Source organism: Hyla sarda, chromosome 6 (assembly GCF_029499605.1).
Source record: "Hyla sarda isolate aHylSar1 chromosome 6, aHylSar1.hap1, whole genome shotgun sequence".
NCBI lineage: Eukaryota > Metazoa > Chordata > Amphibia > Anura > Hylidae > Hyla > Hyla sarda.
In genome coordinates this window covers 234,394,687-234,410,611 of record NC_079194.1, presented here as the reverse complement: position 1 = coordinate 234,410,611, position 15,925 = coordinate 234,394,687, and the positions used below count along the sequence as shown (strand labels likewise).

The 15,925-nt window shown below is 41.2% G+C and overlaps 1 protein-coding gene across 4 annotated transcripts in view; it reads right to left on the bottom strand.

The window, feature by feature from the left end:
- LOC130276813 (leucine zipper protein 2-like) overlaps positions 1–15,925 on the bottom strand; it is a 518,373-nt gene that overhangs the window by 240,087 nt on the left and 262,361 nt on the right. For all 4 annotated transcript variants that reach the window (XM_056526704.1, XM_056526703.1, XM_056526702.1 and 1 more), the window contains exon 2: positions 1,999–2,116. In XM_056526704.1, the coding sequence (XP_056382679.1) occupies positions 1,999–2,116 (118 nt within the window). The remainder of the gene's footprint in view (positions 1–1,998; positions 2,117–15,925) is intronic.

Below are 15,925 nucleotides of genomic sequence, written 5' to 3'. Positions count from 1 at the left end.
ATGAAATAAAAAAATTGATATGTTGTAGTACTTAAGTACTACAACATATCTCTAACATAGTTTAATTAAAAAAAGTGATTTTAAACCAGTTTAAAATCACTTTTAAATTCGGCCACTAGGGGTCGCCCTCCTAGTGGCCGAATGCATTCGGCAGTGACGTCACTACAGAATTTCGTCTCATTTGAGCTTGGCAAATGAGTCAAAATTCCAGTCACTGCGGTGCTCGCTCCCGCCTGTCAATCAAACAGGCGAGAGCGAGCACAGTGAAATCCAGGGCTGCGCATTGGCTCCCTGGACTCTCACACTGGCTGCCTCCCTGCTGCATATTCTCCCTGCAGCAGGGAGGCACATGGCTCTTACCTCTCCTTACAGCTGCGGCTCCAGTGGGGATACGCCGCCTCCTCTCTGCTCCTCGCAGCTGTGTCCTGTCATTACCGGGGGCAGCGCCATTTACAGGAGGGCATATCACACACTGAGCAACAAGCGTGTACCCGGCTTTCTGTCATGCTCCTGCACTCTGGTAACTCTCTCTATGGTTCTGGAGGACTTTCAATCCTCCAGAAACCTAGAGACAGTTTACAGAGTGTAGGAGCATGACAGGAAGCCGGGTACACGCTTGTTGCTTGCTATGGACCCCCGCTCATGCTCCGGCACAGGTGAGGGGGGGGGGTTATATTGGTCGGGGGCTGGGTGTCTTCCAACACAGAGTGCCTCCAGTTGTTTCACCACTACAACTCCCAGCATGCCCTGACATCTATTTGCTGTCAGGGCTAGCTAGGAGTTGTTGTGGTGAAACAGCTGGAGGCACCCTGTCAGAAGAACTAAGGGCGGAAGTCGGCCCCCAGCAGGCATCAGTGACGTGGTGCCTGCTAGGGAAGTCTGCCTGGTAGTGAGCACACTACCAGGCAGACAAAATGCCATTTTTAAGATAAAAAAATAAAAAATAAAGGCAGGGAGGGGGTTAGGGATAGATGGGCAATAGGCAGGGACAGAAAAAAAAAGAGGATGGTGGGAGCTACCCTTTAACAGTAAATTTAGCTGTAGTGACCAGTGTCGGGCAGCTGCTGCCAAGGCATATAAAATCATGGGGTGCATCAATAAGGGCATAGATGCCCACAACAAGGAAAAAATTCTACCGCTGTACAAATCACTAGTCAGACCACATATAAAATACTGTGTACAGTACTGGGCACCAGTGTGCAAGAAAGATATAGTGGAGCTGGAGAGGGTTCAAAGACGGACAACCAGAGTAATATGGGGAATGGGAGGACTACAGTACCCAGAAAGATTGTCAGAATTAGGGTTATTTAGTTTAGAAAAAAGAAGGCTTAGGGGAGACCTAACAACTATGTATAAATATATCAGGGGACCTTACAGAGATCTCTCCCAAGATCTATTTATACCAAGGACTGTATCTATAACAAGGGGGCATTCTCTACGTCTTGAGGAAAGAAGGTTTCTACACCAGCACAGACGGGGGTTCTTTATTGTAAGAGCAGTGAGACTGTGGAATTCTCTGCCTGAGGAGGTGGTCATGGTTAACTCGGTAAAATAATTTAGAATGGGTCTGGATGCATTTTTGGAGAATAATAACATTACAGGTTATGGATTCTAGATCTATAAGGACAGAAGGTTGATCCAGGGAGTCAGGAAGGAATTTTTACCTCGAGTATAAGGGTTTTTGCCTTCCTCTGGATCAGCTCAGTTGGGACTCATTAGGGTTATAGGTTGAACTTGATGGACTTTGGTCTTTTTCAACCTTATGAGCTATGATACTATGTTACATCTTAGAAAGTTATGATCGCCAAATTTTATTTAAGACAGTATTTTCAGATGTATTATCAGATGTGCATTTTTTTCATGAATGCTATGATAGCTAAACTTTTTTAATTTTTTTTATTGAGCTGTCAATTTATTGTTTACTTTTCTATTTATAAATTGGACAAAACATTTTGTATTGTAATTAAATAATATAAAATATTAATAAAAAGGTCTGACCTGTAAATTTCCTTTGATGCCTTCAATCTCCTGGGATGTTTTTGAAAGCTGCTGGAGGATATTGCTTCTTTCTCTAAAAACTTCCTTTAGTTGTTTTTCCAAGTCCTCATAGCCCTGTCTAGCAAGAAAAAGACATAAGTTAGTTACATGATGGTTACTAATTCTTCAATTAGATGTTATACAGAAAATGCAGTTTCAAAATAACATGAAAAGGTTATGCTTGTTGTGCACACATCAATCTGTCGTATTGGTCACAGTACACGTACATAGAGGAAAGAATATAAAGTACAGTTTCTGACATAAATCATCCTTTGTTTATAACCAATTTTTCATTGTTTACTCACATATTTCAAGTTCAAAAAACAAGAACTGAGCACATTTTTTTTTGTATTAACCATTGGGCAACCTAGACATATCTATAGTATTACCTCTTATAATAATGTTACTGTGTTACTAGCTGAGTTTAAAAAGGAATAGTGATTACATTTTAAATGTAAATTAAAAAGAATAAAATACAGTATTTATTTACAAAACTTTACTGTTATATTTAATAATCATTACTTGTTGATTAATTTTCTTAAACTATAACTGCATTGTTACAAACATAATGCCACAAGCCCACTCATCCATTCAGCAGCTGCAGCAGTGTTCCTTTTCAGTCACTGATTGGTTCCCCAAACCCAGAAGCATAGAACTTCAACGAAAGAAGCTCCATTATACTGGTGGCAGAGTAGGAGCAAGGAAGAGATGGTAACAGTTGGTTATTTTTTTTTGCTTTCTCCCTCCGTGTCCACATAAGAAAAAATAAAAATGACGACATAGAGAACTATTTGATTTTTAAGGCTTATCTGATCATCTGATTTTTGTGATATACTTTAGACACTTTTTTGCTTCAGAAAAAATATATTTTTTTCCATAGACAAATGACATAAATAAGAAGATTCCTCAATGTGGCAAATATTAACTTTTTAGTTAAGCTCAAATTTTAGTACAAATCCTTAGTGAAACCTTATTCTTATTCAAGATCCTGCTTGGGAAGAACAACATTTTTTTATTTATTTTTTTATTTCTCACTTGTGTTGAACAGGAAAATTATGTAATAACCGTCTGATAATCTAGAACACTAATACATACACAACAAAGAACTAGACATGTTGGCCAACATTTATCATTGTCTTTAGACTGTTTTTTTGTGTCTACAAGAGGCACAAAAAGGCACAAGTTGTGATCCACTGATTTTGGCAATACACATGATATAGAAGGGATTTATGAACTGCGCCTTTTGTAAAAAGGAGCAAAAAAGGCGCAAAGCCACTGAAAAGTCTCTAAAACTACACCATCCCAGACCTGGCATAGCTTTTTAGTGTATGTGAAGAGAGAAATTTATCACATGCTCTGTGAACATTTAATAAATTTGGTGATCCTACACATTACCAGCACACAAAAAAAAGGTGTAAAAAAATGTTTCACTTACACCTACAATCATAAATGTGGGCCATTGAGTTTTTGAAATCCGGTGCATTATCAAGTTTTAGTGGTTTGTGCACTTAAGGCAAAAAACTACACAGATCATGAGCACTATTTTCCTGTGTGAGCTGCAGAGAGGGACAGCCTTCAGAGACCTGAGCAGTGAATATAGATAAAGGAGGTGTATGTGCCTCAGCCAATCAGGGATGATCACACACTGCACACTGAAGCTTGGCTCTCTGAACTGAACAGAAGAGCTCCAGGGAATCTAGAATGGCAGATCCACATGTCAGTACAAGGGGCAAGGGACGCTGGCAAGGTGGGAAGGCAAGGCGGGAAGAGAAGTAGGTGGGATGACCCTGAATCACATGCAGCCTATCAGCAGCCAATCACCCCTGTGATGTCACAGCCCTATATATTCGGCAGCCATGTTGCAGCACGTCAGATGTGTGTGTGTGTCACATCCTAGTCACATCAGCGTTCTGGTAGACAGAGAGCAGTGTTTTTTCACTGAAAAGGATTTTTACTACGGCCATAAACCTCCCAGTTACTTTCTTCAGCATTGTATCACAGAGAGAGGCAGAGCTGTGTATTGCCTCATACAGTTCAACAAGCTGTCTCAACTTCATACACTTTAGCAGAGGAGGCAGGGATAATTTTTCAGTGCAATTCTGAGTCTTTGTTCCACAACAAATCATCTGCTGGTTATAATAGTCTGTAGACAGCATAATACCCAGCAGTGCATTCCTTTTAGTCTTTGACAGAGTGAAATTTTGTGTTTAGTACACAGCTTTTTTGTGCTGCAGCACTGTTGAGTTCTGCTGGTGTTGTGCAAAAAAACTTTTTTTTAAGTGCACTGTACCATTTTTTTCTGCCCTCATAAGTCCATACCACATGCATAAATCTAAGTAGTGTACAATTTTGTACCTGTTAATCTGTCAAGGGCCTACATACTGTGAAAGTCCAGGCAAAAGTAATCACCAGCTGGTGTTTTACTGAAATAATTTTTGAAGCGTACAGTAGCGCATTTTTCTGCCCTCATAAGTGCATACCACATGCCTACATCCAAGTAGTGTACTATTTTGTACCTGTTAATCTGTCAAGGGCCTATATACTGTGAAAGGAAAGGCAAAAGTAAATACCAGCTGGTGTTTTACTAAAATAATTTTTTTAAGCATACTGTAGCGCATTTTTCTACCCTCATAAGTGCATACCACATACCTACATCTAAGTAGTGTACTATTTTGTACCTGTTAATCTGTCAAGTGCCTAAATACTGTGAAAGTCCAGGCAAAATTACACACCTGCTGCTATTCTAGACAACTACTGCTTTAAGCATAGTTAAGCATATTGTACTCCCCTCACATATGCACTAAGTATAACATGCAGAAAAGTGCCAGGATGTGCACAGAGGAGTGGCAGAGGCCTAAATTCATCAGGCAGAGGTCACAGCAGACTAGGGGTGAGTGGCAGCAGGAGTCGCAGCGAGAGGCCTTAGCTCCTGGTATCAGCTAGCGGTCGTGTCTCGACCCGCAACCCATCTGCCGTCATCGATTGGTTAACACGGTCAACCACTTCATCACAAGTGAAATCCAGTCAACAGTCGGTGGGTTCCTCAGACACAACCCTCAGTTGGCATGTCCTGGGAGCAGTCCCTGTCCTCCCATTGCCTTTGCCCTATGCTGTTCCCTCCCCTTCAGAAGTATCTTATGCTGTGGGTTCAGCTCCACTATTCAGTGAGAATGATCTAATAGAAGACAGTCAGCAGCTACTGCCCAGCCAACAAGTGGAGGAGACATCCGCTGTTTCCTCCGCTAGGTGGGCAAGTAGTGATGAGGAGAGTGACATGGGAGGTGGTGTTGCCAGGGTTAAGGGTCCTGAAGCAGACACTGTTGAGGAACCTGAGGAGGACATCAGTGACGTGCAGACACTTGTTGATGATGATGAAGCTGATTACAATTGAGAGCCGGGTGCAGAAGGGGCTTCATCATCATCAGGAGAAGAGAGTTGAAGGTTGCCCGTGAGGCAGCAGCTGTGCTAGCAAGCTGGTAGCATGGTTGGCAGTCAGCATGGTGGCAGAATTGGAAATTCTGGAGCCAAATGTGCCCGGGGAAGACCACCTGCTTCGCGGCAGCCTACCTACCCGGAAGGTAGTGGAACAGGGGTTCCTCGAGACGACGGCAGTAGCAATGAATTAGTGCGGACTGTTGGTGGGAAAATCAGCTACTTCTCCTACTCCTGCTTCGCCACAATAAAGCGGTCTGGGAGTACCTTGACTCTGATGTAGTGGTCCAGCCTGCTGCATCACCCAGTGGCACACCACTCCCTCTTAAAGCCAGCCAAGGCTCCACCACCTCAGCCGAAGGAAGCTGTGTGTCATACCCTCCTTCTGTCGCTTGAGATGCTCCTGCTCCTCCTACTTTTAGTCAGCCATTCCGCCACATTCCGCCAACAATCCATCGGCGAAGCCATGTCCAAGAGACAACAGTATGCGCCCACTCATCCAATGGCACAGAAGCTAAATGTGCTACTGTTCAAGTTGCTGGTGCTGCAGTCCCTCCCTTTTCAAGTGGTGGACTCTGCACCTTTCAGATAACTAATGGCTTGTGCCGAGCCAAAATGGAGAGCGCCAAGCCGTTATTTCTTTGCGAAGAAGGCAGTACCAGCACTGCATAATTTTGTGGAAGAGAAGGTAGTCCAGTCCTTGAGCCTGTCGGTGTGTACCAAAGTGCACGGCAGTGCCGACGTCTGAAGCTGTAACTATGGTCTGGGACAATACATGTCCTTTACGGCTCACTGGGTGAATGTGGTTCCAGCACAGCCAGAACACCAACTTGGAAAGGTCACGCCGCTTCCATCTCCTCGCTCTCTAGCCATTGGTCCTGTGAGAGTGTGCGACTCCGCCACCTTATCTTCAGCCTCCACTGCCCAGACAAGTCTCAGTGGGCCTTCAGCACACTATGTGTGCAGGGCACGGCGGTGTCACTCTGTGCTTCACATGGTTTGCCTTGGCAAATGGAGTCACACAGGGGAGGAACTGTTAAAAGTCATTCGTAAAGAAATCAGAGCATGGCTTACTCCATGAAAACTGGAAATGGCAACAATGGTGACTGACAACGGGAAGAACATTTTGTCCGATCAGCGACTGGGAAGGCTGAGCCATGCGCCCTGCGTGGCACATTTGTGCAATCTGGTTGTCAAGCACTTCCTGAAGTGTTCCCCCCATATGCAAGACATCCTAATAATGGAAAGGAAACTTTGCATGCACTTCAGCCACTCGTACACTGCAAAGCACACCCTCCTTTAGCTGCAGCGTCAGAACGGTATCCCCCAACATAGTCTGATTTGTGAAGTTGCCACACGTTGGAATTCCGCCCTCCATATGTTGGACTGACTGTACGAACAGAGAAAAGCCATCACCGATTTCTTGATGATCCAAGCGGATAGGGCTACTCCCCTGTGCAACTTCAATGTTAACCAGTGGCAGCTCATAAGTGACACCTGCCGTTTGATCAGGCCCTTTGAGGAAGGCACATTATTAGTAAGTCGCCAGGATTACGGGATGAACAATGTTATTCCACTGCTTCATTTCTTACAACGCGTGTTCGAAACAATAGCTGATCAGGGCACTGGAAACGTGGCACCTACATCTCATAACCACATGAGCCCTGTGGGGGCTGAACTGGAGGAGGCACAGTGGAGCACATTTTTGCCAAAAGGGTGGTTTTTCTAGCAATCTGACAGGTGAGGAGGAGCAGGAGCAGCCAGATGAGCTAAAGGGTTATGAGGAAGGCGAGACAGAGGACCTAGACACACCATGGCAGTATGCAGTGTAGATGGAGGTAGGGAGTCCCTCCGAGTCACTTGCACAAATGGCACGATGCATGCTCACTTGCTTGCGTAGTGACAGCCGAATGGTCACCATCCGTCAGCGGGATTACTTCAGGATCTCCACCTCATTTGACCCTCGCTACTGCCACAAGTTAGGGGCCTTTTTTACACCCACTGAGAGGGAGGACAAAGTTACCTACTACAGAGGCATCCTATGTAGTCAGTTGGCCGATGCTTATCGGCGCCATCGTCCAGGTCTAAATCGGGGGGCCCCCTGCGCTCACCTACAGTCGCTGATGAGTAGCATTCTTCACCTGCATAGTGAAGCAACTCATCAGCAGAAGGTTCACCTGGAGTGGGACCTTAACCAGCAGGTGGTGGCATATCTTGACATGCCCATGCCAACACACCTTGAAGATCTGCTGGACTTCTGGGCAGCCAAACTTGATTTGTGGCCGTAACTAGCAGAGTTTGCCCTGGAAAAGCTGTCCTGCCCGGCCAGTAGTGTGCCATCAGAGTGGGAGTTTAGTGCAGCGGGGGTCATAGTCACCACAAGGAGAACTCGTCTGTATACGAAAAATGTGGAGAGACAGACCTTTGTGAAGTTGAATCAGACATGGATCAGCCAGGATTTCCAACCACCAATGCCTTATGCATAAGTGTAGATTGTAGATCATGGTGCCACACCAACACTTCACAAATTTGGATAGTGCCAAACAGATTAGAGGCGCTGCTCCCCATGTACAAACATTCCTCCGCATCAGACCTTTTTTTCCCCCACCTTCTTCACCTGGTACTGGTTTTAATACTCTGTCACCGGACACTTTCAGGACTCCTGATGCTGCTGCTGCCACCTACAGGCTGTCTCATTCAGCCACTATATGGTCTTTTCTCATGCTTCAGCCACCTCCAGGCTGTGCCATTCATCCAATATATGGTTTACTGATGCTTCAGCCAGCTCCAGTCTGTGCCATTCAGCAACTACATGGTTTAGTGATGCTGCTGGGCCTTGGACATTTCCTATATATGTTTATGGTAGCACAAGGTACTATACATCTTCAATGGAAATGTCAAAATTCATCTTTTATTTTTAGAGATTGTGAGGCCCTATTGTCTCCTCATCTGCCGCCAACTCCAGGCTGTGCCATTCAGACACTATATGGTCTCTTCATGCTGCCACAAACTCCAGGCTGTGCCATTCAGCCACTATATGGTCTCCTCGTGCTTCAGCCACCTCCAGACTGTTTCATTCCGCAACTATATCGCCTCCATATATTGACTGTGTATTGTAGGAAGCATGTGGGTATCCTTTAATTACTCAGCATTATTGCCATGTTGATACCAGTATTAAAATGAATATTTACAAGGACTAGCAGAAACAGGGAACTGTGGATAATGACCACCGGCTGTTGGAATTGACTGACTATCCCAGGTGGTAGATTTACCATTTTGAAGTTCCTCAGTTACAGTAGGCTTCAAGTTTTTCATTTAGGTTAGAAGCAAAAAGATGTGATCCCGCACTACTCACGATCAGCTTGGACGTTCATAGCAGTGTAGAGGCTGTATCCATAAGAACCCGTGCTCAGTGGAAAGACAAGTCATCCAGAAATCCTACTTAGAAGAAATAGAACCACGACACTGGGTAAATTTGCAATTAAAAGCCTTTTTTATTGCAGCATAGCAGGTAAAAGAGGAGCTGGACCAAGACGCCTTGGTCCATCTCCTCTTTTACCTGTTATGCTGCAATAAAGAAGGCTTTTAATTGCAAATTTACTCAGTGCTGTGGTTCTCTTTCTTCTAAGTAGTATTTAAGTCGTTCATTCTTTGTTGTGGTTCTTCAGTTGCAGAATTACGTCGTATCATGTTTTCCTGTTCCTCCGATGAGCTAATGTCACTGGAACACACAATATTCATATTGACATCTAATGAAGGATCCTTTTATTCAGAGAACGTATGTATAATTTTCTTAGTTTGAATGTCAGGTGGTATTCTGACATTTTCTGATTATTATTTTGGAATCTGAGAAACAGGTAAAAATAAATATTTTTAAGCATACTGAAGAACATTTTTCTGCCTTCATAAGTGCATAATACATACCTACATCTAAGTAGTGTACTATTTTGTACTTGTTAATCTGTCAAGGGTCTATATACTGTGAAAGGACAGCCAATAGTACAATAGTACACACCTGCTGCTGTTCTAGACAAATACTGTTTTAAGCGTAGTGAAGCGTATTGTACTCTCCTCATATACGCAATAAGTATGTCAGGTTGAGTAGTGAAATTTCAATTTCAAAATCCTTAATTTCAATTTCAAAATCTTAAATTTAAATAAAAAAATCTTAAATGTCAATGGTCTCCTGATGCTTCAGCCAACACCAGGCGGTGTTATTCAGCCAATATATGGTTTACTGATGCTGCTGGGCCTGGGTCTGGGCCTAAAAAACTTTTTATAGTAGCACTAGCTACCCTAAATCTTCAATTTAAATTTCAAAATTTGTCTTTTAATCTTAGGTATTGTGAAGCCCTTGTGTCTCCTCATGCTGCTGCCAACTCCAGGCTGTGCCATTCAGACACTATATGGTTTCCTGATGTTTCAGCCAACTCCAGGCTGTGTCATTCAGCCACTACATGGTTTACTGATGCTGCTGGGCCTTGGTCTGGGCCTATACATTTTTTTATAGTAGCACTAGCTACCCTAAATCTTCAATTTAAATTTCATAATTTGTCTTTTAATCTTAGGTATTGTGAAGCCCTAGTGTCTACTGCTGTCAACTCCAGGCTGTGCCATTCAGACACTATATGGTCTCCACATGCTTCAGCCACATCCAAGCTGTGTCATTCAGCCGCTATATGGCCTCCTCATGCTGCCAATACCTCCACGCTGTGTCATTCAGCCACTATATGGTCTCCTCATGCTGCCAACACCTCCACACTGTGTCATTCAGCCACTATACGGTCTCCACATGCTTCAACCACATCCAAGCTTTTTCATTCAGCCCCTATATGGTCTCCTCATGCTACCAACACGTCCACACTGTGTCATTTAGCCACTGTATGGTCTCCTCATGCTGCCAACACCTCCACGCTGTGTCATTCAGCCACTATATGGTCTCCTCATGCTGTCACCACCTCCACACTGTGTCATTCAGCCACTATATGGTCTCCTCATGCTGCCAACACCTCCATGCTGTGTCATTTAGCCACATTATGGTCTCCTCATGCTGTCAACACCTCCGCGCTGTGTCATTCAGTCACTATATAGTCTCCTCATATTGAAGCCACCTCCAGGCTCTGTCATTGTGTCGCTCTGCAGCAGTGATTCTAAAAGTGATGCCTGTAATCTGCATGTCTTTCTGAATAACAGTATTATTTCACTACCACAGCACACTTCATATGAGTGTTGGAACAAAGCAAAGTGTTCTATACCCCTATTGAGGATCTCTGTAGGCCAGAAATAGCCATTCTTAATGTAGATTCACCGCAATTAAATTCGGATTGAACCAAATTTATGACCTACAATACACTGAAAACACCAATGATAAGTGCTGTAAACTGGATGAAGAATGTGAAAAACAAGTAGTATCCTAACCATATGGGAAGGAAGATGGGGTTTTACATATATTTTAAGAACTAACTTTTTTTCTTTAACAGTAGGGCTTTTGAGCTGGTTTGAAGTGAATTCTTGTGAATACTTGCTCTTTTGCTTTTTCCTTGTATTTGAAAATAATACATGAGCTAGAAATACTCCATTCAAGAAGCAGTTTTAAACTGAATTATGTAAGAATATAGTAAAGAAAATGTGTAAGCTTTAACTAATACAAGTGAAATATAACATGTAGGCGGCTGAACTTTGTGCATTTCATCCAATGTGCAGTAACCATAACAAAAAAGCACTTTTGCATACATAATAATAATAAATTGGAGTAAGTAAGTAGCTGATCAATTTATGTACACGTGCCACGGTACAGGAGAGAATTCCATTGCATCTTGTTATCTGCTGAAGATGAAATTTCATTTCAATGCCTAAAAAATGGCATTTGTGTCTATTGAAGTGAATCACCATGAATATCCAGAAGACAATGTCATGATAAAGAGAAAGATGCTGCATGAGGGCTAATTGCTATTGCAGGCTTCATTTTAACTGTTAACAAGTAGGATGAATTTGGTGAAATGTGTATTACTTTAGAAAATATCAAATTTTGGAAATAACAACAAAAAGATAATACTTGCAACATTGCCAATATTATATTTCAAATGCATTCCTATTACAGATCTTATGAAGACAGACATTTTAAAGGTATTATCTCTGGGGGGAAAAAATCAGCACCTATCAACAGAATAGCTGATATGATAAATATATGATTGCTGAAGACACCGAGTCTATAACTACCATAAATATTTAGAATTGGAGTCCCATGGTCCTGTCCCTCTAGATTGCACAGCCACAGTGAGAAGTTTTAATCCACTGATGGTCACACACATGCCTTGATGCTCCATTAAATCTCTATGGTGCTGGTGAGGATAACCAAATGTTATATTTTGTCAGCCCCATAGCTAATAGTTGAGTCCCCAACATTCATTCGTTCATCCCCTACTTCCTATCTGGATATCAGATACAATTTTGTTGAATAACCATGTTAACTCCATTGTTATTTCATTGTGTCAACTCAGGGGTAAGTTAGCGTACAGGACCTCTGGATGAAAATATATTCTCATTCAAACACAATGAAAAAGGTTGCATACTGCCGACAACTAGCTTTATTATCTTTACACATGGCAAAACAGTTGCATATAGTGCAATAATAAACCGCACTATGAGACTGTTGGTTTACTACTCAATACCTCAAAAACCATCTTTTCTTCATCTCCATTATTTAAGTATCTACAGGGCTTGACATAGCCTTCCACAGACGTTTTCCCAACTCAAACAAACGGGACCAGAAATATGACACTTTTGTGACATAAATGTGCCACTCCAGCAGCTGTCCTGCCCTAGCACCTAAATTACAAAATTTTTCAGCTGTCATTGTTCTTCCTTTTGTGATTTTATACAAACATGTGTCTCAATGGTTACACACTACAAATAAGCTCTGTGTGGTCTGATACCACAGCATAGTACTTTTTGATCAATGAGTTTGAAGTGGCCTGTGGAACGTTTACCTGTCCCATGAAAGGATCTCTTCTAATATAGTCAATCACTACATTTACATTTGACCAGAATCTCCCACAGTTATGCTAAACTGGGCTTATATCACCAATTCATGCTCTATAGAATCCCACGTCTTATGGTAATAAAGTGAATGCTAAAATGCACTACTATTACATCTGTATAAAACATAAACATAAAATTTGTTTTGTGTGTAGCATATTATTTCTGTTTAAAATGCCAAAAAACAAGCCTTATTTCATGTAATGTGGGTGAGCAGAAAATTACAAAAGTCACTGCATAATAAAGCAACATACTTAATATAGTGAAAATAGTTCAGTAGTTGAAGTTTCAATTGATCCATTTGTTCAGAGGAATTAACACATTAAATTAAATCACATTGCAATTAGTATTATCAAAATACAAATCCCTGAACGTCTTGCTGGATTCTTTCGGAAGTTACTAGCATTATAAAGTAATTGCACCTTTAATCAAAGAGAATATACATTGAAAACTCACTAAAAGACAACCTTTTCGAGGATGCACAGAGTAAAGAAGAAAAGGCACTGGAACGGCACTGTGCTAAAGAAAATCTCCCAACACCAGGGATATGTGGATCTTCAGTTAAGTGCTTTTTACAGTATTAAAAAAAAATTACAATAACATGTTTCAGGAGTAATATCCCCCTTACTGTCAATAAACTTGGCTGAATGGCAGTGCCGCTCCAGTGCTGTTTCCTCTTTACCCTGTGCTTCCATTGAAAGGTCTAGATTCCACTCAGGACCTCTTTATGGCTTACAGACCATGCCATATCTTTACACTTGTAGGGGTGATATACAATACCTCAAGTACTATATCAGGTGAGAGTCCATTTGTTACTGGGGCCTCACCATTGTGGGTCATAGAGAGACCCCATAATAGAGGGGTTTGTATGAGAGAAGGGATAATAAAAGTAGATAACTCAAAATTAGGAATATAGAGGGAGATTCTATAAACTTGTGCAGAGGGAAAGTCAACCAGTTGCCCATAGCAACCAATCAGATTGCTTCTTTCATTTTTAAAAAGGCCTCTGAAAAGTAAAAGACGCAATCTGATTAGTTGCTATGGGCAACTAGTAAACTTTTCTTGACGAATCTCCCCCATAATCACAAAATTATGACTTGCTTTTATTGTCTTTTTAACAGTACTAAAATATAAACTTTTATTAGATTAGATAAATTACCACCATAACATAAGTGTGTGTGTCATATTTTATATCTAAGACAAGATAACAGCTTTGGTATTTTGTGCCAGAACCACAGTGATGTATAGCTGTTAATACGTTGTGAGCCATTTCTTCACCAAGGAAACTCATTTTTAATAGCAAAAGCCGAGGATACCCAGATTATTTCATTGAGTTCACAGGGAAATTAAAAATTTATGAAAATACGACATATTTAAAAGAGCAAATAAACAAGTCACTGAGAAGATATTAGAGGGAATGCTGAGTAGATTCTACAGAACGGTTCACAGCACAAATCAATTGAGCCATATCCATGAGCTTAGCAGTTGACATTAGTCAGTGGTGCATTTAATAATCTATTAATCTCTTGTGAGGAATTATGCATTACTGGTAAAATAGACCCTTTATATTGGAGCACAGCACTTAGAAATGCTTTATACTATAAAACACAGGCCTAGCATCAGAGGTCTTCTATTTATATATTTTAGCCTTTGTACTAAAGTGAGTTGAAGTAAATAACATTTTCACAATTGATAAAATGGACCAAGTAGGATCGATTACGAAAACAGGGCTAGTAATTGTTTAAAGGGGTACTCCGGTACTGAGAAACTTTTCCCCTATCCACAGGCTTTTTCATACAGAAGCTATTTCTTCTTCACCTTTTCGGGACACCAAACCTTTTGCAAATTCTATAAAGGGACAATTTTTGGGGGGGCTTTTTCATATAAAATCAATTTTTTTCTTCACTCTTTCAGGATGCCAATCCTGTTGCAATTTCTAAAATAAAGAAGTTTTGGAATGCGTAGAAAAAGCTATTGTGTCAATATAACTTGTCAGCCACAAAACCTGCTGCAAGTCCAAAAAAGGGTGAATTGTTGATAATTGTTTCCAACTTTTTAATATCTACAAAAGCTATTTCTTCTTCACTATCGTTAAGTTCTTCACTATTTGACATACTGTCATCAATCCTGTTGCAACTCCCATAAAGAAAGAATTTTTGGAATGTTTGGAAAAAGCCATTGCGTCTTTCCATACCTCTGTCTGCATTTTAACACCTGCAGGCATCTGCCAGAAAAAAAAGGGATACTTTATGCTCCTTTATTTTTGTGTCAAAAAGCATGCAAAATCCGCTAGTGCAGTGTGTTTTTAACCTGTTAGGTACCACCATAGTTATTTCATGTCGATATAACTTTGCAATTAACTTTGCCTTAAAACCATTTTAAAGCGACTTGTATACAGGAAGTGTTCTACACATGTTTAAAGGCTAATTTCATTGCCAGTTTGCAGAGAACCTGTTCTGCGTGAACTGTACTTTTTCGGAAAAAGGCTCCTTTCACACTGTTGGCAAACATCTGTCAGGCACTTTTTTTTTTGTCTTAACGGATGTTATTCTTGATGGGGCACAACAGGAAACAACGGGTCCCAACAGATCCCATTTACTATTATGGGGTCCATCGGGTGCCGTTGTTTTCAGACTGGAGTAGCAGGAGAAAAAATGTTGCATCATGTATTTTTCCTCCCGCTGTTCTCCCTGTGTTCCCCGGGGAGAACAGCAGTGTGAAAGAAGCCTAAAAGAGTCAAATGAAATATGTAATATAAATGTGCGGCTAAACATGGATTTAAAAAGAAAAAAAGAATATAAATGCACAAATGATCTAATCTTCTCGTTCCCCAGCAAATTTCACATCTGCCAACAGTCTTTATCCTGTGAAATAAGTAGAACACTTTTAATTATTTTAATGAGGAAAGAGACACATTTTGTGCACCTGCAGATCTTCAGTCAAATGACTTTATACATGGCTAGTTATAAATAGATGTGGGATGGAAAGTCGTATAGAAATACATCCAAATTCTGGTGAGATGCAATTGGCCATGCCAAGTTTGACATGGCAGCACAATTAAATATTAGACATAGAATTAGTTAAATTGGTTTCAACTTAGCATGTTATTTGTTAAGAAGTAAATAGCCTTTCTCTGTAAGTTGGGGACAATTATTAACACTGGGACAGTCTCTCCCACGGTTTAGTGTGCACATACCCTAATGTTGTATATGTCAAAGGTTTAACCCCTTAAGGACTGAGCGATTTAACGTTTTTGCATGTTCGTTTTTTCCTCCTTGCCTCTAAAACATCATAACCCTTTCAATTTTGCACCTAAAAATCTGTTATATGGCTTATTTTCTGCGCCACCAATTCTAATTTACAGTGACATTAGTCATTTTACCTAAAAAATTCATGGTGAAACGGAAAAAAAAATCAT